This window comes from Lycorma delicatula, chromosome 1, assembly GCF_047948215.1.
Source record: "Lycorma delicatula isolate Av1 chromosome 1, ASM4794821v1, whole genome shotgun sequence".
NCBI classification, from domain to species: Eukaryota; Metazoa; Arthropoda; class Insecta; order Hemiptera; family Fulgoridae; genus Lycorma; species Lycorma delicatula.
The window spans coordinates 70,535,745-70,560,530 of record NC_134455.1 but is presented as its reverse complement, the minus strand read 5'-3'; the positions used below and the strand labels follow the sequence as shown (position 1 = coordinate 70,560,530).

Sequence of the window (24,786 nt, the reverse complement as noted above, 5' to 3'; positions counted from 1 at the left end):
GATTTATAGTAATTTTTTTAATAAAAAAATAAGGTCTTCATTTCCTAAATTATTTTTTGTTAACTTTAAATATATTCAAATGCACAATGGAATTATCACATTGCTGACATCACAATATAAATAAGAATATATTTGAATGCAATCTTTACTAATGTGAAAAATATTATCAGGAACAGAACTTAATTGTTTAACATTATGTTTTATTCATAGTAATATACAACAGTTTTTTGTATGAATTGCTGATACTTAGGTTACCCTCAAATCATTATTTTGTTAAGAGAGGTAAGTAGTAAAAACTTTATCACTCTGTTTTCCATCAAAACAACTAAATTGTTCTGTACACCATGTATTATATAAGTAGTGAATACAAACTATGAATTTCTTTCTTTTTTTTTTATAGATTCTTATACTTTAATTCTTTTAATACATGTCTTTAAGTAACACATAATATAAAATATATACTTTAATTCCTAATGTATTTAAAAAAATAGTGTTATTACAATACAAGTAACACCAAGTCCACATAAATCTACAATTTTCATAATTTCTCCTTTTCATGAAAATTTACGGAAAAATATCTTAACCATATGACATATAAGTGATCAGAACCAACTAGTATATGTTTTTTTTTACCTCTTCAATATTATCAGCTACCATATAAACCTTACACAGTATTATAAATTTTACATATATTATTAAGTATAGCTTAGAGTTACGAATTAATGATTGTTCAATTTTTTAATAAGAATATTCAAAAGAATTATACTTAGTAATGACTTACACATTAGGCAAACAAAAAAATATATATTATTTAAAAACCTTTGCAAATATAAATTAATTATAATTATTGTTTCTATTATTTACTAATCAATATAGTATTTTTTTGTGTATAAACTTAACAATTTTTTATTGTATACTGGTAATACATTTATATTGTTTGATTGTACCTAGTGTAATATTGTTTAATTTTATGATAACATTCATTGTATATTTATTTTATTAACAACTACATTAAAATGTATAAAATTTGTATATATTTTTTATTATAATGATTGTAGATTTTCCTGGTATTTTTGAAAAGCTAACATTTGTATAATTTTTTTAAAACTGAACTAAAAATTCAGTGTTTATGTAATGTAATTTATATTTAAGTATATATTATGTTAAAATTAAGTTATAAATTTACTTTCATTTGAAAATATCATTTTTTTATTTAGTAATGTAGTGATCATTCTAATCATTGACTTCTATAACTATAAAGAAGAGAGTAATAATATAGTATTTTTTTTTATACTTACATCAGTAATAATTGCACAGTTAAACATTATATAGATCAATATTAAGTATAATAATAATTACCTAAATTGGAATTATCAATCTAAATTTTTAATTCCACCAATAACTATAATGAGTTATTCACAAACCTTCAAACAGAACTCTTCTTAGGCAGATTGCAGCAAATTTAATTTACAGTGTCTTTGTTTTTCCTCTTTATCTTATTATATTCTACTTCTCCCTTCAACTACCATGGGCAGACAAGGTAGTCTCTCCAACTACCTTGGTCTTATCAAATCTGTGTCTCTCCAACTAGCTTTCCTTCTTTATACGAGTACACAGCTGAGTGACTACAACAGAATACTACATCTCACCTTGAAACTTAGTCCAAAGTCACCGGCTTCATATTCTCACCGGAGAAAACAAAATGTGTAGTCTTTTCTTGTCTACAATACTATTTCACTCCACAAGTCCTGCTCAATGAAGAGCCAATTGCTATCTCTTAAATTTTCAGGTCTACTTTTTGATAGTCATCTTATGTGGGCCAAACACATTAAACAGTTAATGGCGATATGTTAAAAATTCTAGATATGCTATGAGTCCTTAGCAACACCAAGTGGGGAGCTGACCAATCACTGCGTTATGTTTTTATTATTCTTTAGTCCAATCCCATTTAGATTATAGTTTTATTGTCTACTCTTCAGTACATCACACCGTGCTTAAGATGCTGGATGCTTTACACCACTCTTTTCTTCATCTTGCAACTGGTGCATTTAGATCAAGCCCTGTTGTAAGCATATTTGTTGATTGCGGAAAGCTATCACTTTGGAATAGGTGGGACCAGTTGCTAGTATCTTACTCTGCCCGTCTTAAAGGATAACCAAATCACCTGGTTCTTAAAGCAGTCCTCGCAAACCCTCATTTACAATAACATGAAAACCATCCACGTAATATAGCATCAACGGGTGTCTGTACCCATTGTTTAATGTACCTTATACATTTTGATTCACCAACCTATCCCAATAGGTTTTCCCAACCTATCCCTGTGCATATCCTCCGTGGAAACTCTACCCCATTGTCATTTTAATTAATAATTAATTGGATGAATTCTTCCATTTTTACAATCTTTGTTCATTGTATTTGCTATCTCACCATTATAACTCGATCTCTGTTCTCTTCCACTGTGATCTTAAAAACATTTCCTCCTGCCATTCGATTTCCCTTTCTCCCTTTGCCAGTTTTACAACTTCAATCTCTTTTAGTCACTTTCTTGCATTTTTCCTTTCACCTATTTCATTTAATACATTTCAACCACCATGTTTTCTAATGAATTTTTATACATAAATTGTCAACTTTTCCTAGTCATTCTAATCTGATTATCAACTGTTAAATTAATAAACTCTGCTTTCAATATTTTTCTTTTTGCTGCTTTTTTCTTTGTGAGCACTATTACAACATATCCATGTTATAAAAACTTCTCTATTTAACTTCAGTAAATCCAATTAATAGTTTTTTTCTATTAAAATTCTACTATTCTCTTTTTCTCTTTTTTTAATTCTCCAGTTTTTCTTTGTTAAATATTCTGCATGCAAATCTAATTTTCTTTTCTATTTCACTCACACTTCATTTTTCTTTGGTCCAGTTTTAATTTTGATTTTTTCTGAGATGTTTTACTTAATACTATTCATTTTTTAACTGTAGTTCTACATAATTTAGGGTTATCCTTATGGCTTAATGTAGTAGTTTTCTTTTTCTTTTCCACTACCTTGTACCATTACTATCTTTTAAGGTAAGCTCTTACCAAAAAATCTAAAAAACTTATACTTTTATTGCTAGTCTTAACATGAAGAACAGATATTTGTAACCATCCCTGTCATGAAGAATCATCACCATCACAGTGTGTGTTTGTCAATGAAAGGTATTTTATAATCCTATTATTACTATTATTATTATTATTATTATTTCCATTTTTAGACCTTTTCTTTAGTTGCTAACCTGGGAGTTAAGTGATACAAGCAGCTCTTTTGATGATAGACACATTATGATTTTGTACTTAAGCTTCATAGCACAGTTGGTGTAGAACAGAGTATATAGTATATAAACAAAATCATACACCTACAGAAATGCTTCTGAAGAAACCTCTGAAGGCAAAAGTACATTATGATCTCATGATAAATACCAAACCACCCTTAAAGCTGCTAGTAATTACTTAAATGCAGTAATAATTGTTTTTATGGTTATGGAACTTCAGCTCTGCAGATTATTTTTACTGATATTATGATGGATAAAAAATTATTTAATTATTTTTAATATCTATATCAAATAAATATACACATCACACAATATAATTTAAACCATAGATTATGCTATAAAACTGATTTTTAGGTAGATAAAAATTTTCCTTTGTGATGAATGAAAAATTTATCAGAATTATTCTAACTGATAAATTTGAATAACACAATTTTATCAAAACATTCAAATGGTGAGATTATAAAAATGAATTAGGTAATTTCTGTGTTGTCTGTTATACTCTTAGCATATTTCTTGTTTTTGAATGATAGATAAGTTTTTTATTTTTTGTTTAGTTTATCTTAAACTCTTTCTAATATTTTATTTAACTAAATGATACAACATAATATACTTACTGAATGAATGTCTACATTATATTTTTATTTAATACTGTAAAACTGATTGAGAAACTTAAATCTACATTAAAAATAATTATTTTTTTATTATTAAGTTTAGTACAGCCAACTCTTGACCACCATAAGCAGTTTATTTACACTGGATCTTAATATCTTAAAGCCTTCGTCTATATAAGTCTATATACATAGGTTATATAAGCCTAAGTATAACTGTACCCATAAAACAACTTGTCCTGACTGACTGATTCATCAGTGCCCAGCAAAAATTACTTAAGATAAATTCATGAAAATCTGTATACGTTTTCTTACGGTGAAAGTGCACACCAAGAAAGGAAATTCAGAGTTTTAAAGGATTAAAATAGAGTAACAGTGGAATTTACTATTTTTTTTAATTCTCATAACAATGAATCTAAAATCTTGATTTTTGGTGTGTGTAATTATCTAAACACCAATTTCTAGATTTTGAAATTAGATTTTGAAAGGGGGGTGAAGAAAGATTAAAAAAAATTTGAACAATAATTGCAAATTTTCCCCATTTCCAACTATACTACAGATATTCAGTAGTCTTGCAAATACTCTTCAGATAAATATCTAAATACCACTTTTGCAATTTTTTTTTTAAGGGGTGCAACAGAATGGCAGGTCAACCAGCACAGCCACTGTTATTGTATGCACAACGTGATTGGTTTCACTTCTTTTTTTTCTTAACCTATGGGTCTACCATTAAGTATTGCTTCAGAGGATGAGATGAATGATTTGTAGTGTGTGTGAAAATGCCATGCCAAACCAGGATTCAAACCTAGGATCTCCAGATGAAAGGCTGAGACACTACCACTCGTATCATGGAGACCGGCCTCCAGTTATTTCACCGAAAATAAAAAATAAGAGTAATTAAAAGATTTTATTTTAAAAATGAGAAACGAAGTATGGTCATCTAGTGGTGCTTGTTGGGTAACTCTATGAACCGGGCAAAATACATTTTTACCTGTACAAAGATATCATTATTATTTATCAGCATGAGTTTAATGAACACAGCAGGGTCCAAGGAGCCCTCTGGTTAAACAGGAAGGGCGAGTGAAGCGAGTCATGACCAGCTAAATATCCTCTGACTACGTCAGGAAAATCAAGTAAGCATTTTTCACTGGTAATCAAACTGTTTCTGTTTGGCAAGATTTTGAACATGCAACTTTGCATTATCATAAAAATCACAATATTAACAATTTAAATAATCAACCAGTTTGTTAATGAATTACTAATTTTGTAATTTTAGCTTTCCTCTTTGATTTTTGTTTTCCTGTTCACTACCTGAACCACCATATCTAATGTTAATGTTTCAATACTTTCATTCTATGCATCAATTATTCTCTGTACTTTATTTTCACTTTCAACTCATAAACAGTCATGCTTCCTTTCCTGTTTCTATAGTACTGCTTACATTTTGCAAATTTTTTCCATCACTATCCTAAATAAAAGTGTGAATGCAAAATACCCTTTCTCAAACCAATTACTATGCATTTTATTTAGTAATTTACTTATTATGTATACAAATATATATTATTGTGTGACATTTATGGATATGAAGACCTCAAAAAAATAGTTCCACCTGTACAGTAAAATCAGTATACTTACCAGAAATTGAATCCAGTAGACCTTTAGTTCAGCACTTCATGATACTACTTGCTGTGCCGCCAAATAATATAATTATTAAATTTTATAAATAAACCATAAAGAATAATTGTACGCAGAAATTACAGGTTACATCTATGTTTTAAAAAATGTAAAATGCTCTTTGGATAAATCACATAATCAGACTAATTGATGTATTTTTATTTACTTACAATTTCTTCACTACTTATTCTTATGGACAATCTAGAGTTGGCTGTATTTATTACATTTTTTATTGTTTTTATATTTCTTTTTTACATTTTTATTGTTAATTTAACATTTAGTAAATTAAAATAAACTATGTGCTTTTCATAAAAGTTTATTTGTTTCCTTAATATTATTTTCCAGACAAAGCTGATGAATGTGAGCAGTGTAAAGAAATTTTAGAAGAACTTGAAAATATTGATGATGATTGTGATAGACATGGAATAACTTTTGTAAAAACACAGGTGATTTTATTAGATAAATTATATAATTTATTTATTTATATATCACCAGTCAACCATGAGGCTTCACCACGGTTTCTCCAAACAGGGGACATCTTTGTCAAATTCTTCTCATGAAACTTAACTGAGATAAAATAAAGCCTACTAATCTCCTTCAACAGGTTTAAAAATAATTAAATGTTATTGATACATGAAGCTCATATGAGGTGGAGCAGGATATGCAGCAGATAAAAAAAAAAAACATTAATTTTTATACCCATAGATATTTGTTATATAATAATTTGTGAGGCTGTGCAATAATTTCCCCATAAGTACAATCTGATCACTGTTTAGTTAGGAAGTATTATTGTCCAACATATAAGTCTGATATTTATGGCAGCGTGTTTGAGTCACTGTAGATCCAGATGAGCTAATTTTCAAAAATGGAAAATAAACTATCTATTTCAGTTATTTAATTTTTATTACATATATAGTGATAATAGTGCTTAATAGTTCATATTTTTTCCAAGTTAAAATCTTTGAAAAACTAAAGTATATTAGATCATATCCAGTAAAATAATAAATCTGAAAATTATTAGGAAGATGTAATCTAAAATAAACATAATTTCAATGTCCTCTCAGTTTTCTTAGTGCATAAAAGAAGTAAAAGCTGCATTAAAATAAAATAAAGGACATGATAATTTCTTTTTTGGGAGAAAAATGCTTCCACCACCTGAACACAATATATGTGTTGTAATAAATAAAGATATATCACATTGTATATCTCAATTAAAGTAATAAAATAACCATTTGCTTTATGGCAGTTGGCATTAATAGCTGAAACTCACTACAGTAACTCAAATACTTGAATGTAAACAGATAGACCTAAGAAACTGAAAAACATAAGATAGCAACATTTCATTATCCCGTAGAATAGTTTGCATGTTAAAACGTGCAAACTAAAACGTGCGACGCAATCTGCCAATAACTAATCCACAAGGATTTGGTGTGCGATTGGTAAAAGTAGACTGAAAACAAGCCTCTTTTGCTGCTCTATCTGCGCACTCATTGCCTGAAATTCCTATATGGCTGGGATCCAGCAGAAGCTCATTGTTGTATTACATCTAGTCATTTGTGAAATAACATACTGAATCTCACAAAGAACAGGGAGTACATGTCACTAATCACCTATAAGATACTCATGGAATCCAAGCAAACAACTACATGTTGAAATGTTGGGCTAATTATACTTAAGGTCTTATTAATAGCAAACAGCTCTGCAACAAAAATACTGGAGATGCTGTAGAGGTCAAACATGTATGTATGTTCTGTTGCCTACTACAAAAGCACAGCCATGTTTTTAGAACCATCCGTATAAACTGTAACATCAGGATTCATGCTATTTATATAAAATTTGATTCACAAATAAATGGATTTGTGTCCTTTTTATTATACTGACAAAGATCAAAGCAGTAATTGATGAGAAAAGAGCCCCAAGGGGGTAATAACATGGAGCAACAGTAAGAACTGGAGGTAATTGTATATTTAGAGCCGAGAAAAGGCACTGAGCTCTGATGACTAGCAGAGCATTAAATCTCGGCTGTTCCTGTTATTGATTAACATGCTGGTTGGATGAATCATTTGCGCTTTAATCCGAGCCACTAGGAGCACATCATTTACTTACATCTATTCCAAAGAGATGGCTCACCACTGTCTACCAGCATCCTTTCAGGGCTTAAGCAAAATGCACCTGTGGCAAGATGTGTGAATGAATGATGGACTGCATTGAGCAACCTTAGAGCAGTGGCCCGTGCTGACAGATAAATTACGCAGCCACAGTCTAAGCAGGAATGGATCAGAGCTTGGTAGAAGCGCAACATGCATATACGATCGGTTCTCCAACAGGTATTAAATAAAACCCTCAACATGTCTAAGATTTTTAGACATTTTACCTTCATCTTACCTCGAAAGGGAAGACACCTGCCATGTGATGAAATGTGATAGAAATCTAACCCGTGTGCATGCCTCAACTGATTCACATCTAGATACAGATGAGGATCAACTGGGAAAAACAAATACACTTCATTTTTTTTTTGGAAAAGGTGAATTCAGTAGATTTACACCACGAATCTAAGCAGGTTATTGTGTTTTGAAGCAGCCTCTCACCTGTAGCTAACGTTATACATGCTACGTAAATAGAAAAAACATCTACAAATAAAGAATACATAACGGGTTTTCATACGCAGTTTGTTTAGTATTTATGGCTACGGCAAACAAAGTAACACTTAGGACACTTCTCTGAGATACTCCGTTTTCCAGTGTGAACCTTTCAGATACTGTCGTTCCAACTCGAAAGAACTGACCACTGAAGAAACCACTGCTGAATGCAAGGAGATTACCTTTTATATCCCATTCATGAAGTGGATTAGGATTCTTCTCCTCCATGCCGTGTCGCACACTTTGTGCTAATCGAAAAACACAGCAACCAGGTGTTGACAAAATAAAATGGCATTTTGAATAGCAGCCTCCAGTGCAACTACGTGATCTAGCCTGATCTACGTGATCTAGTAGGCGATCTACCCTGGCACATTGTTTTGGGGCAATTGGGGCGTTTCTCTCAAGGTACTACCCTAGACAACAGTTTACCATTTCTTCCATCACCTTTGTGCCGGGGTACATTTGTATCAGGGTATGGTCAAGGAGGTAGGACGATAATTTGTGGGCCATGATTTATCTTAACAGTACAGTGAGTTTCAGTACAGGGATTGTCAGTGCCTCTGACCAAGAAGCTGGAAACACCTGGTCAGAGAATATCCTATGATAGAATCAAAAAAGATTTAATGCACTATTTGGGAGATGTGATAACATTTTGAGCATGATATTATCATTTCCAGGGGAAGTGTCACGAGAATTATTCAAGGCATACTTTAGTTCACTATAAGAAAAGGGTGTGTTAAATCCATTTTACAACTCTCCAATCACCGACGGTATATTTTCTACCTGCAACTTATATCTCACAAACTCAGGACAGTACAATGATGAAAGTGAAACTGCCCTGAACGACCTTCTGAATATGGTTCGCCACATCAACTGTCGTGGTAACAAGATCCTCCGCTGCTTTGCAGTCCAGCCATGATTCAATTTGATTCATAACTTTATCCCTCGTATGGCCCCAAAGGAAAATATTGCAATCAGCCGGTATCTGGAGAATGCAGAAGCCACCACGCCTTTTATGACAGTTTGTTTTTATGTAAAAGCAGTGAACTCAGGGTAGTGAATCTTTTGATCTGTCACATTGCTCATTCTTATTGAAGGAAGCTGTATTCTTTTTCAAATTTAAATCATGAAAACTATTACAGCAAGATATTATTTTACACCATTTTGTTGTAATAACTTAAATTGATTTTTTCGGATTGTAGAAATTCTTCTTTGAATAGTGGCTGTGGCCTCTGGAGTACTAACAGGTCACATATTTTGTTTTGCATTTGAAATTGCTTCCATTGTATGTCATACACCATCTTTTAATCAAATTGTATATACTGGCATTTGAAAAATTTCCTGTCAATATTTGCTGCATTTCTTGAAAGGATCCAGAACAAATAAGCATCCGTTATTGATCAAATAAGGCATTTTAGAAAAATACAATTCAAAGAATGAAACCATACTGCACTGAAGCATGAACAGTTTACAACTACCTACATTTGAGAGTAGTAATATACAACCAATGATGGCACTAGTAGTAGAGAAATAGCAGCAGCGCATTAAAGTGACAGTCAAATAACTCTGTTTGGTTTTAACTTAAAGTATTGTTTGAGCCTTGTAGTTCATGTATTACTGACTAGGTACAATAAGGTGTTATCACTAACCCATCCATTCCATTATAAGAAGAGGGTAAGCTTTACTGCTGAATACAAACTCATGATAAATAAATAAAATAAATTTTCTTAATGCTGCCATCACTATAAATAACCAACCAAACGCTATTTCAGAAAACTAACTGAAAAACACTCATTCACAACACCTCAAATAACCAACTTCAGTTAAATCTGGTCGTCTGTGGGTGTTTATTGTGACTGGTGGTTGCTATGTTGTGTTCTTCTTAAAGAGCTATATTGTGTTATACATATGTGCTGATGGCTGTTGCAAGGATTTGGGGCATGTTGGAGCTGGTGTGCATATTTTGTTATGCTTATTTGTGGTCATTGTGCTTTCAGTTATCTTGTGTATTGTGATCCATTGTTCTTGGGATGAGTGCATGTTTGGTGCTACTTTATTGTTAGTGGTGTCTGATTGTGTGTGTGGGTGTTTAACCCCCTCCTGAAGTAATGCCACTAGCAGTTTCCAGGAGAGGTGGTTAGCCTGGGGTAGAGGTTTAGTCGGTAGTGCGGAGGTACACATATGCACTTAATAACATCTTGTAGAACCTGTTAGAGAGCCTGACACTGCCTTGGCACCTGTAAATGGGGTTCCTTTACCTTGTTTAAGCTTAAACTTCGGTATTCTACAACACACGAAAAAGTACCACATCATAACACATATGAAAATTCCTATGGGCACCTGAGCAACCCAGTGCGCTCTACTGGAGTGGTCTATTACATTGCCAGTACTCGTGGGAACCATATGGCTACCCTTATCATATTTTTTTGGGTCCAGCCCAGGACATATTTTTGAAATTACTTAAAAGTCTTAACAGTTTTCTGAAAAATTAAATTTTATTTATTCAGTTGTATTTTTCACTAGATATGACTTTTTTCAGAAATGGTTTGTTTGTTTTAATTACATCATAAAATTCACAACAAGAAAGTTCTGAATTAACTTTAAATTTTTTAATTAATTAAATTTTTCAAATGCCAGTATGTATGATTTGATTAAAAGATGTTGTTTGGCATGCAATGGAATCAGTTTCAAATGCAAAACGAAATACACAACCTGTTAGTACTCCAGAGGCCACAGCCAATATTCAAAGAAGAATTTCTATAATCCAAAAATCAATTTAAATTATAACAACAAAATGGTGTAAAATAATACCTTGCCCCATGATATTTTTCATGATTTAAATTTGAAAAAGAATACAGATTCTTCCAATAAGAATGAAAAGATTCATTACCATACAATCACAGCTTTTACATAAAAACAAACTGTCACAAATGATGATGTGTTGGCTTCTGCATTCACCAGATACCGGATGATTGTGATTTTTTCCTTTGGGGCCATATGAAGGATAGAGTTTATGAATTAAATCCCCACATTAGTCATGAACTGAAGGCAAACATTCAATAAATGACAATGTCTTGCTGTCAGGTGATTCTCAATGTCATCATTCAAGCACAAAAATGCATCGCTGCACAGGGCGCTCACTTTGAATATCTTTTTCAAAAATATGGTAAGTGTGTAAACTTTTGCTAATGTAGATAAAGAATTTAATTTATATTTTAATTTCATTCATAGAATGTTACATGACATAATTGTGTTTAGTCTGTAGCGGTTCAGTTTTAAATTGCTCCCCCAGTATTATCGTACACATAGTGATATTAATTTCACAGAAGATACTTCTTGCAACTTGTTAAACCTCCTTACTTAAAAAATTATGCAGTAATATCATCTGGTCTGACAGCCTTGCTGTTCATACATTACAATGCTCTGTCCAAATCCAGTATTATTAAATTTAGTGACTTTCCATCACACAATTCAACATTTCAACAATCTGCAGCTTCTTCATCAAACCACAATTTTCTGTAATGATTCATCCATTCCAAATCTGATATGACATTTACTGAAGCCAAATCCTTTTCCTCTTTCTTCAAAAATTTCATTACTTTATTAGCACATCTCCCTCCCATGTATATTATGTTCTAACACACTCACAAACTTTTCCATGAATCCTGATGGGGTTCTCTCACAATTCGCTTCGCTAAATTCCTTTTAGATTTATAAACCTCCCATTATTCTAATGTTTTCCTCTGAAAGAAGTCAAGATACACCTATCGTTTACCTCTAATTGCATTTTTGATATCCGCATTCCAGTCTTTCAGAGAGCTTCACATGCTGCTGATTGAATACATATCCTGATACTATTCCACTCTACTTCAATGTTGTCCATTGTTGGGATGAGAGATAATCTCCTTTATAATAACTCCTCTCCTCCAGTAAAATTTGAACCTTATAAACCTTATCATTACCCTCTCGACCAGTCCAAGTCACCTTTTTTCATCTCACCAGACTCACTAAATAATAATCTCATCTTCCTTATCACTAAATAATAATTGCTGTACATGTCATAACCCCTATAAGCTCTTATGAGTATCTTGCACAAGCATTTCATCCTGTCATTCACCAATATGTAATATAAGATCTCAATCTCATCGCATTCGTGATGAATTTATAAATATCCTTCTTCAAAAGAAGGTATTGGTCACTTTGATTTTATTAAAAGATGGAAACTGATGTAACTCCTGTCCATATACTGTATTCTCTCCAAAAGCTGTAACCACATTTGGTATGTGTAAATTAACAACCTTAAAATTGCCAATGACCACCATTTAGTCTATCCCAACAGTTTTGTTCATGACTTCTGGAGCTGACCATAAAAAATACATGTTTCTTTCTTCTGTCACTCTTTAGGATCATAAATATCTATAACTGTAAGTCAGGGGTTCTCAACCTTTCTGTCATGAAAGGCCATTTGAGATTGCAAAAAATAGTGGTAGGCACAATTGGATTAGAGAATAAATAAATAAAAAAGTATGTCCATTATTACAACATACGTTTTGTAAGATATATTTGCTGTTACATATTATATATTTATTATAAAAGTCGAATTAGTGTCATCTTTGAAACTGCAAATTTGCTAATTTTTCATAGTTGGGAGTGTAAGATGATAATCCTAATCGTTAACAATCATCAAGGTTGGAATTAGTAAGTTGAGATCTGATTTTTGATTTTATAATATTCATGGTGAAACATAAAGATACACACAAATATGTGGAACCAAAACAGGATTTGATTTTGTAGGCTCCTTTCTTAAAAATATTATACTTTTTATGGTCAACTAAATTCCAAAAATTTTCATCCATATCATGAAATTTTAATATTGTCATTTTTAAAATCTGAAATCTGTTCTTCAATTTTCAGTGTTTCTTCTTGAAGAAGTTCTGTTATAGATTTAGCAGTTTCAGTAATGTCTACTTGAGCAGTAAAAAAATTTACAAAATGTAGACACTGGTTTGATAATGTTAATTGCTGGAATCTACTTTCAAACTGCTCTAAATTTTTAAGATGAATGATAAATAATGTTTGGTCAAAATTATTTCCACCAATCATTTCTTTCATCCTTGGAAAGTGTACAAGAGAATTTTTCAACAAATTATTTATCCAAAACTGTATTTTGATTTGAATGCTTTTATAGAACTATTCATTTAAGGTAAATGTTTATTTTTTCCCTTGATTTAAACTGTTCAATTTTTCACATATGTTAGTTAAAAGAGTCCATCAACCACTGAAGATTATCTAATGGTGGAAACATTTGATTTTTTTAAAATAAGGAATTTGCCTAGTAATCATCTTATATCTGTATGGATGATAAGGTCAGGTTGGAAAAATTCATCCTTTTCAACAAGGGCTTTCATTCATAACATGTTCGAAGGGTAATATTTTGGTACATAATGATTCTTGATGTATGATGCAGTGATAATACAATTTTCAGAAAGGATTCATCTTTCTTGCAATGGGAAATAAATCCATTATTGCAGCCCACCAATTGCTGGTGCACCATCAGTAGTAATAGCTGATCAACTTATGCAAAGGCATATTAATTTCTGTTGAGTAATTTTGAAAGATTTTACAAATCTTCACCACTGTTCGCTCTTGCATTGATAGTAATTTTAGATAGTTCTTCTTTCACACTAAAAATCACTGAATACCATTCTCATCCTTATTGCCAATTGTGCTCTATCTTATATATCTATTGATTCGTCTAATTGTAATGAGAAATATTCACATTCTTACAAATACTTTTTCAATTGACTTTGTAAACCAGTTGAAATCGTGGATTCTTCTTGTACTTGTATTGTTTGATAACAGTAAATCTTATATTGCTGAAATAATTTTTCGCCTATCAGAAAATAATTCAAACAAATCGGCTTCAACAAGATATGCTATAAATAAAAATATTATTATTCTTGAGAGATAGGCTCGAGCTTGGGACTGGCTGTTGGTGGTGTTGTGTTTAAAGATCATAATAATTATAATTATTCATATACAAATACTTGAAATAATGTTAAGATAAATACATTAGATTAAAAAATACTATAAAATATTTCACGATTCAGATCAGCTATTGAAAATTATTTTGAGCACATATTTGTACATGTTGAATGGGATGCAGATGAAAGGTTTTTTCTTCTTAATTATTGTTTCCACAAAAGAATATATTTGAATTATATTTTAAATAAATTGGTGTTAAGATTTACTACAATTAGTTTGGCAATTTATTAAAAATTGTTAATGGAAGCATAATAAGGCCCTTTCCTGTAAGCCAAAGTATTGTGTTACAAGTGTTTTGAGTTACACAAAAACAATTCCATTGTCTGGTTTCTAAATAATAAAGCCGTTAATATTTAAAAACCTAATGGTATATTTGAAACAAAAGTTTGTAAAGGACGAAGCTGGAAAAGTTATGCAATCCTTTCCTGCTAGTTTTTAGTGTCACTGACTGCTTTGGTCAGTGACACAATTAGCTATTGTGATCAATAATGTTTGACTATTTTGATCAACGCTAACTGTATAAAGGGATATTTTATCCAAATTCGTTGTTTAAAACTTGAATTGTTTATGGTGATCTACAAGAACAATTTTATTTAATGTAGCTTGAACAATGCCAATATATTTTAACTTCACATCCTTTTATTTTGTTAGGATACAACTTTTTTCTTTTTTTAACTCATCGGGTTGGTCTAGTGGTGAATGCATCTTCACAAATCAGCTGATTTGGAAGTCAAGAGTTCCTGCGGTCAAGACCTAGTAAAGACAGTTACTTTTGTATAGATTTGAATATTAGATCGTGGATTAGTATCCACGATCTAATATCTTCTAATAATCTTCTTTACCTCCTCTTCCTCAAGCTTCTCTAAATTCCACCGATTCATCTGACAACTTTTCTTCAGGTTTTTAAACCCCAATCTACATTTCATTATCACCAAATTATGGTCGCTATCAATGTCTGCTCCAGGGTAAGTTTTGCAGTCAACGAGTTGATTTCTAAATCTTTGCTTAACCATGATATAATCTATCTGATACCTTGCAGTATCACCTGGCTTTTTCCAAGTGTATATTCTTCTATTATGATTTTTAAATTGGGTGTTAGCAATTACTAAATTATACTTCTTGCAAAACTCTATAAGTCGGTCACCTCTTTCATTCCTTTTGCCCAGCCCGTATTCACCCACTATATTTCCTTCCTTGCCTTTTCCAATGCTTGCATTCCAATCTCCAACTATTATTAAATTTTCATCTCCTTTTACGTGTTTAATTGCTTCATCAATCTCTTCGTATACACACTCTACCTCATCATCATCATGGGCGCTTGTAGGCATATAGACGTTAACAATCATTGTCGGTTTAGGTTTTGATTTTATCCTTATTACAATGATTCTATCGCTATGCGTTTTGATATACTCTACTCTCTTCCCTATCTTCTTGTTCATTATGAAACCTACTCCTGCCTGCCCATTATTTGAAGCTGAGTTAATTATTCTAAAATCACCTGACCAAAAGTCGCCTTCCTCCTCTCACCGAACCTCACTAATTCCTACTACATCCACATTTATCCTATCCATTTCCCTTTTTAAATTTTCTAGCCTACCAACCTTTTTTAAACTTTAACATTCCACGCTCCGACTCGTAGAATGTTATTTTTTAATTTTCTGGTGACCCCTTCCTTAGTAGTCCCCACCCGGAGATCCGAACGGGGGACTAGTTTACCTCCGGAATATTTTACGAAGGAAGGCGCCTCCATCATTGCTATATGAAAATCAGAGAGCCACATTTTCTTGGAAAAAAGCAGCTGTAGTTTTCCATTGCTTTCAGCTGAAACAGTAAACTGTTAGGAGATTTCAACTACTTACTAAAAAATAAACTTGTAACATGTGGAAAATGATGTATGAATTTATTGCAATATAATTCTCTCTTAAGATATTAGTTTTTTTACCAGGATATTTGTTTCACGGTTTTACGCAAGTTTAAGAAAATGTTGGTAGTTAAAATATTATTTATTCTACATAAATATTATAATTTTTTCCCACCATGTGCATATGTAAATGAAGAAACCTGGTATAAAAACCAAATGTTTAGACATAGAAATATAGAAGGAAAATTAGCTGCTAATGGCATATCTACCACAGCTAGTTACTTCTGAATGCTTTAATCTAAAAGAAAAAATTTAATGAATTTTAGATTAGATATTTATAATTGTTAATACTTTGTTTGCAGGACTTTCATGTGGCAGAGAGTTTTGGAGTTTCTGACTTTCCATCATTAGTTTATTTTGAACATCAAATACCAAATGTTTTTGAAGGTTAGTTATAAAAAAATGTTATTTTCAAAATGTTACTTGTATATAATTTATTTAATTTATTTTTCAGTGTTAAAAATTTAGCCAATTTTTTCTAATTTTATCATATTTACTGTAAAAGGATAATTTTTATTAATCATAGGTTCTTTTATATCAGTCATTATTTATAGAAAAAAAATTAACACTTTAAAAATAATTATACTTTAATTTTCTCTAGGAAATCTGGCTGAAGAAGAAGAGGTACTGCAATGGTTAATCACACAGCGTACTGAAGATCGTATTGAATTAATTACAAGAACTATGCTAGAATCAATGGTTGAAGAAACTCAATATCTAGCCGTATACTTTTGTAAGTTGATCTTAATTTCTGTATTAAAAAACTTTTTTCTTGAATTATTTATTTTTATTATATTTAGATTATGTTTACTTCATTATGTTAATTCATGTTTATAAAAACTCCAATTTGAGGAGATTATTGTTATATTTTATTATTAAGAAAAGAATAAAAACAGTTATTTATTTTTCTAGAATGTAAGTAAAATGAAATTTTATCAAGCTTTCTGAAAGGGATGATAATCATGGATATGGCTTATACTACTGATAGTGTTATATCGAGTATGTAAAATATATGTCTGTATATATATATATATATTACATACATACATCCTACAGTCTGATGTAGCTGAATAATATTACAAAATAATATTCTATTCTCTCAAAAAATCAGCTTGTTTTGGTTTTGAATTATTTGAATTGGTATATATATCTTTATATTTTTGGTTATTGAATAGAATTTATATCTTAACGCACCAACCATAGTAAGGGAATCAAAATTATTAAATTCACAAAATAATTTTGTTAATCAGCTATAAAAAAAAATGTATATAATTTACCTTAAAAAAAGTTGTTCCTGCAATAAAGAAAGATTTAAAAACCTCAAAGAAATCCAGGATTAAAGGAAGAGCAAAACAATTTTAAATAACACAATTTATGTGCTTGATAATATCAAAAAATATAAAACTAGTAATTTAATAGAAAAAAGTATACAAATGAAAAGAATTTCATGAAATAATAAAGATGGAGAAGGTGCTATTGCGTTAAATGAATTATCAGCATGTGAAAAAACAAATTTATGAAATAAGGGATCAGAGCAAATAAATATAATTTATTTTTTTATCGTTTTTAAGTAACTAACAGGAAAGATTCAATTTTATTTTCCCAGGTTGAGTAACCTAAACCCACCGGGTTGGTCTAGTGATGACGCGTCTTCCTAAATAAGCTGATTTGGCAGTCGAGAATTCCAGTGTTCTAGTAAATTCAGTTATTTTTACACAGATTTGAATGCTAGATCGTGAATACTGGTGTTTTTTGGTGGTTGGGTTTCAATTAACCACACATCTCAGGAATGGTCAAACTGAGACTGTGCAAAACTACACTTCATTTACACTCACACATATCATCCTCATTCATCCTCTGAAGTATTATCTGAACGGTTATTACTGGAGCCTAAACAGGAAAAAGAAAAAAGGTTGAGTAACCTACCCACCGGGTTGGTTTACTGATGAACTTGCCATCACAAATCAGCTGATTTTAAAGTCGAGAGTTCCAAGGTTCAAATCCTAGTAAAGGTAGTTGTTAATTTTATACAGATTTGAATACTAGATCATGGATACTGGTGTTCTTTGGTGGTTGGGTTTCAATTAACCACACATCAGGAATGGTCATGCTGAGACTGTACAAGACTATACTTCATTTACATTCATACATATCATCCTCTGAAGTAATACATTACAGTGGTTTCAGAGGCTAAATAGAAAAAGAGTGGTTGAGTAAAATGTAGCCCTGTGATTAGTAGGTAGCAATTATCAAGTTAGAATTGCAGGGGGATTTTGTTATACTGTTCCATATGTTGAATATATTCAGTAGCTTTAAGTATTCAGTGGATTGGCTATGTTATGTAATCAACAAGAAGGAGTGTAATTACTGAATAATTATTAAATTTATTTTAGGAAAGTTAGGAGACTATTCATGATATTCCTTTAAGCTGTTACATACATATAATAATGAGTGACATTTTTAATAACACAAATAATAAGTGTTTATCAGGGTTTTTTTTCTTGAATGGCATGAAACAAGAAATTACCTGCTGTTAATTCTGTGTTATAAAGAAATAAAATTGTAGAAATTTTGGTATAACTTGAAATACTCTTCTCTCTTTATTAAGTGCTTGTATTTTCTTTATCTCATTTAAAAGCCAAGTACTGTTTAGCAATATTACCATTTCTACAAATGCATTTTGTGAGTAAGCTGGAGTTTGACACAAATTTTTTTCCTTTCAAAAACAATTGTTTATTTACTGAACTGTTCTTATTACCAGTTGTTCAGATTCTCCAATTTAATATATCCACATCTCGATTTTGAAAGAAGAAGCAAGGAATTATTATTATCACAATTTTTATAATTATCACAAATAATGTGATCATATTAGTGTAGGCCAAAATTAATTATAAGGATACATCAAATACATCTGTTTAAGGTAAATTAGTAATTATTAATAACTTTAACTGACTGGTTTCAAAAATTATTTCAAAAGACTTCAGATATCTAGTTCAGTTTTGTTTTTTTTTAGGTATAGGCAGCTGCACTGTTTTTTACGTACCGGTTTAGTGACTGTACATGTAGTTTGTAACATTTCTGGATTTTCAAGCCAAGATGTATTATTAATTAGATCCAAACAGAATGATATTACTGTTAGCATAAAAATTTGACTGGTCTGGCCAGATCTCAAATTATCTACTTTTCACACAGAAAGACAAACACTAATTGCCTCTTAACACTATAAATATAAACAGAAATGTTAAATCACCCAATATGAAAAATTTAGATTTATTTTTTCTTAAAGTAATTGAACCAGTCTTGACTATTTTATTAAATAAGAATAATGTAAATAGTGAATTATTTCTCTCTTTTTTTAACTAATAATTCAATGATAATTCTGAATTTGATGGATGTTTTTAATAATAAGGTATTTAGTACAATTTGGAGTTACATTTGTTTATGATTTAAAGGAATGGAGTGAATGATAATAGTTTTTACCAATTTCAAAATTTTGCGAAATACTGAAAATTATGATTATCAGGAACACCAATTTCTATTTTAGTATCATCAAACTACTACTACAGCTAGACCATGAATTAAGCCATCATTTGAGAGAATGAGGCTTCAAAAATTTGAAAAAGAAAATCGAATTTTCAAATTTATAGTGTACAGTTTTTTTTTTAATTAATTGAGATAGGAGACCCTGACAGGCAAAGGATGTATTTCAACATCATGGAGTTAACTGCACTTGACTATACTTGAAAATAAAACACATTTTGAAAAATATGAATTGAATATCATAATTTTTGGTTTTTATATATGTTAAGGGAGGGCACGGGCAAATAAAACTTTTTGGATACCATTAATTTGTTTGTTGAATCTTGATGGAAGAAAATCTTTTGAAAACAAAAAGTGCGCAAATATAAAATATTATCATATTTTCCCTATGTTAATCATGTAAGTTCTAGGTTATAGGAACTGAGAATTCTTACAAAATCTGATAGTGATAATTAAATAGCCTGATAATGATAATTCATTTATCAAGAAAAAAACATGATAAACACGAGGTTTAATGATAAACCTGATGATGATAATTCACTAGCTTTAAGTATTCAGTGGATACCTTGTGTTTATCATGTTTTTTTTTTGTTTTGCTTGAATGAGATGAAACAAGAAATTAACTGCTGTTAATTATTTGTTATAAAGAAGTAAAATTGAACTTGAAATACTCTTCCCTCTTTATTAAGCACTTGTATTTTCTTTATCCAATTTAAAAGCCAAGTATAGATTATTGTATAGCAATATGACAATTTCTACAAAAAATATCAAATCCTAAATTCTGAGGGTTGAGTGACCAGTTTTCTCACAATCAGATTTTACTGTTACTCATTATAAATCTTATTCATTATATATTTCATTATAAATCATTATTCATCATGACAGACTATTATCAAAGAGGGAATATTATGGACTAACAAGTGAAGTTTTCCTGTATGGCACTGGGTAGAAATAAGCCTTTAATTAGCGAAGACATTTTTCAGATTAGTTTAATAGTTCCTAAAATAATCCTGACATTTTGTGTATATAATATAGTATGTAGACGTTTGAAACTATTGATAGGTATTTAATGCTTAACAACTACTTTGCACACAGTCTTTTCAGTTAAAACATTTACACATCTCTTACTTATGTCCAACTCACTTTTTATATTATCTGATAATTTATTTTAAAATAATAAAGATCCTACTGTTAGAGGTTATTTTAAAATAAGTGAAATTAAATAATTATGGCAGTTTAAAAATGTTAATGTCAGTATCAAAATAATTATTATCTCTCTGAACATATTTACCTCATGCGGTGTTTTATTTTGGTTTGGTAAATCAAGTTAATAATTCTTTCACCCACTTAAATATTCTGTATTTTATATCTTTGTTTCAGATAAACTTAGCTGTAACATATGTGATACCATTTTAGAAGGTTTAGAAAAAATCGATGATGAATGTGATGTGTTTGGAATTCATATGGTAAAGATACAAGATCCTCAGTTAGCCAAACGTTACTCGATAAAAACCTTTCCAGCACTAGTTTATTTTAGGAATGGCAATCCTTTATTATTTGAAGGTATTGATATTACTTTTTATTTTGTGTATTTTTAATAAAAATTTCAATTGCTGTTTAGTTCTGCTCTCTATTTCATTTTGTGGTTGCTTACCTTATTATATAAACATGTATTTCTTCTTGCCATTTCTTTAATTATATATGGTGTTGATTTCTACGGTCATTACCTTCTAATAAATAGCAACAACTTGTGAGAAATTGACACTTACAAAAATGATAGAAGAGGTGCTTTTTACAAACAAATTAATGATAAAAAAATTCCATGGCTACAGTTAAATTACATTTCCAGTAAAGCAGAAGAAACTTCAATTAAGATCAACAATTTAGAAAGTCATGACAAAATAGTAGGTGACATGTTTACAAATAAAATGGATAGAACAGAATTATTTTCTATGTTCCATGGTTTTTTGCTTAGGTTAAAAAAAGCTCTTCTACTTTCTGCCAGATGCTTGAATTGTTTTCTGTGCGACTTAAACTTAGAGATAAATAAAGAATTAGGTGCCTTGAAAAATTTTACATTTTCAAATATAAACTTATTAATTATAAAATTGATTACAAATGTGATGATTTCTCTCAAATTGAACAGAAGGTTCTAATATTCACATGGCTTCTGTTTACTTGAAATAATATTCCTTTATCAGTATGTATTTATACTGCCCCAACTCAAAGTAATCCTCTCAAATATTTATATGGCATAAATAAACGTCAGTGTTATTTCCAGTCTCCAAAATATTTTTGGAATACACTATCAGTTACAGTCTACAATTTTGTTTACTGTTTTTCAGTGGTTACAAAACACTATATTTCATGGTTTTTGTTTTTCATTCTTGAGATAAGAAAAAAATACCATATACGGCCATGTCTGAAAAATATAATGTTATGGTATTACTATAGTGTTATTTATGGACAAAAACTCCCAAACAAAGATTACAAGTGAAGTTATGCATTATTATTTTGTAATTGAATTTCCATTCTTTAAATGGGTCTATTTTTTTTTTTATGGATTGTCAAACATAAAATGTCCAGTATTTTCAATTAATCATAGTAATTGTGCAAAAATCTATTAACACAAAACCACAACAATCTAAGAAAACAACAGAAATTTTTTTTTAATTTTGATCAAATTTGTCATCCTGTTTTTATCTAGACTGATTGTAAATTTTCATTGAAGTGATTAGGCTTTTGTTTTGATATCAACTTGCAGACAAGATTCATCACCAATTATGATGCATTAAAGCCATGTTAAATAGTTAATGACTTCATTTATTACATTCTTACCAATTTTATCAATCTGTTTCTTGGTTAATGTTCAAAAGATCTCCTGCAATCTGTCTCATACCCACAACACAAGTGAAAATATTTCATTTGAACCATTTGAAATAATTATCTCTTCTGAAACCTCTAAGATACTAAATTTGTTAATTAGCTGTGAATTTTTTCTTCAACTCCTTCCTTTTTTCATTGAGTGAAAAAATCTTTATCTTTCTACTCTATTGATTTACTTTACTATTTTTCTAACTAATACTCCATTTTTCTAGCTGATAGACATCATCTTGGAAGCATTTATACCATTTACAAAATACTTGTGCTTGCATCACAAACTTGGAAATATCCTTCACAACATTTTCACCAAATTAGGGCAAGAGCCTTTAATCAAATTGTTTATTTTAGAGAAGTTGATGCAAAAATTTGATCTTCTTTTATAAGTTATTGGAAATCACCAAACATAAAATACAAATTACTTATTTGGTGGTAACTTAATTTATGTCCTAATAGGGTTGCACAAGATAATTTTCAATTGTCACAAAAAAAAAGATTTTTTTAGTCAGAAATTTCTTTATGAAAAATAATTAAAAAATTGTACAAACTCTTTGATTAAAACTTATGTAAAAATATAAATAATATAATAACATTATAACACTTCACCATTTTCATTATGGTGTTTCATCTTAGTGTTTCATCTTTTATCCAGACCTTTCAAGATTGGAATTCTAATCAGATTTGACATTTTTTCATAGGTAATAAAAATTAATTTCTCATATTCATAAAAAAGTAACTATAATTGAGCATTAATACACATTGTTAAGATTAAATGCGTTATGGATATTTGTATATACCTTACACTGTGCCATGATATATATATATATATTTATATTGTATATGTCATAAAAAATGTTAATCCAGAATTTTTGTTGAGTAAACCATAGAATATTATTCTCAAATTTCTCAGAAAATTAGCAATCCTGATGGGCCAATTAATGAAAATCATAAGTATGAGTGGAAATAAAATCCAACTATGTGGGCTTGTCATTCAATTTTTTTGTTGTCTTAAATAAATGTATATTTGTTTAGATCAGTACATTATTGTATATAATATAAGCATGTCAGGAATGTGTACATATGTTATCGCACAATTTAGAAAGAGAAACTATCCCAGCATTTGCCTAGATGTATTAAAGAATAATGTAAAACCTTGATCAAAAAAGTGTCATAAAATGTACAATTAATTATTTTAAAAAAGTTTATGTACAAAAATAATAAATAGAGATGAAATAATAGTAAAGCTAATATGCAAAGATAATAAATAAATAAAAACAATGAAAAAGAAATTAAATTATTCCAGTGTATATTATTATTATTATTATTATTATTATTATTATTATTATTATTATTATCCTTTTATGGCTAACATGGGACCTCTTAAGTCAATTTTAGTTGGATCTTTTTGAGAAAAGCGTGTTATTTTACTCTTCCGAGCTGCCCAGTATTTCTTCATCCGTTCAGATCTTGCTTTCTTTTCTTCATCCGTAAACACCCTCTTCGTTGTATTTTGTCGTTTGTCTGTCTTTTGTTTAAATCTAATGCTTTTGTCTTTTAGCTTTGTAATTTTTCCAGTTTTATTTTGTAGATCAGTCAGGGAAATTCCCAATTCTTTCATATCTTCTCTAATTTCTTTGATCCATCCTACTTCTAGCTTTTGGAACCAGAGCTTTTCAATGATATTTCTTGACAGTCTTGTTTCTGGTGTCCTTATGAGATGACCAAAGAAAGAGATTATTTTTTTCCACATAGTATCAGTAACAGGCTCTATTTCTCGATACACCACCTCATTTGGCACAATCCACCATTGGCCTTTTTTTTGGTGTTTTTTATTGATACACGTTCTGACAATTCTCCTCTATTTTCAGAATTTTATCAATTCGGTTTTTCTGAGTGATTTTGAAAAGGGTTTCGCTTCCATAGGTGACTTCTGGCTGAACTTAAGTTTTATAATGTTTAAGTTTTGTTTTAGCAGAAAGGCATTTTTTGTTATATGTTGACCAAGTTAATTTTTGGGATTTAATCATTTTATTTGTCCTGTTTTGCCATGTCACTTTTTCATTTAAATTATAAGTTATTATTTCCCCTAGATATTTAAATTGTTTTACTATTTTAATTTTCTGATTGTTTACTGTAATGTGCTCTATTACCAGAGGATTTATGGCCATTAGTT

The 24,786-nt window shown here is 30.2% G+C and overlaps 1 protein-coding gene across 10 annotated transcripts in view; it reads left to right on the top strand.

Annotated features, from left to right (window-relative positions):
* hlk (hulk) overlaps positions 1-24,786 on the top strand; it is a 309,501-nt gene that overhangs the window by 265,417 nt on the left and 19,298 nt on the right. For all 10 annotated transcript variants that reach the window (XM_075356311.1, XM_075356337.1, XM_075356327.1 and 7 more), the window contains 4 exons: positions 5,934-6,034; positions 16,496-16,580; positions 16,795-16,926; positions 21,114-21,296. In XM_075356311.1, coding sequence (XP_075212426.1) covers positions 5,934-6,034; positions 16,496-16,580; positions 16,795-16,926; positions 21,114-21,296 — 501 coding nt within the window. The remainder of the gene's footprint in view (positions 1-5,933; positions 6,035-16,495; positions 16,581-16,794; positions 16,927-21,113; positions 21,297-24,786) is intronic.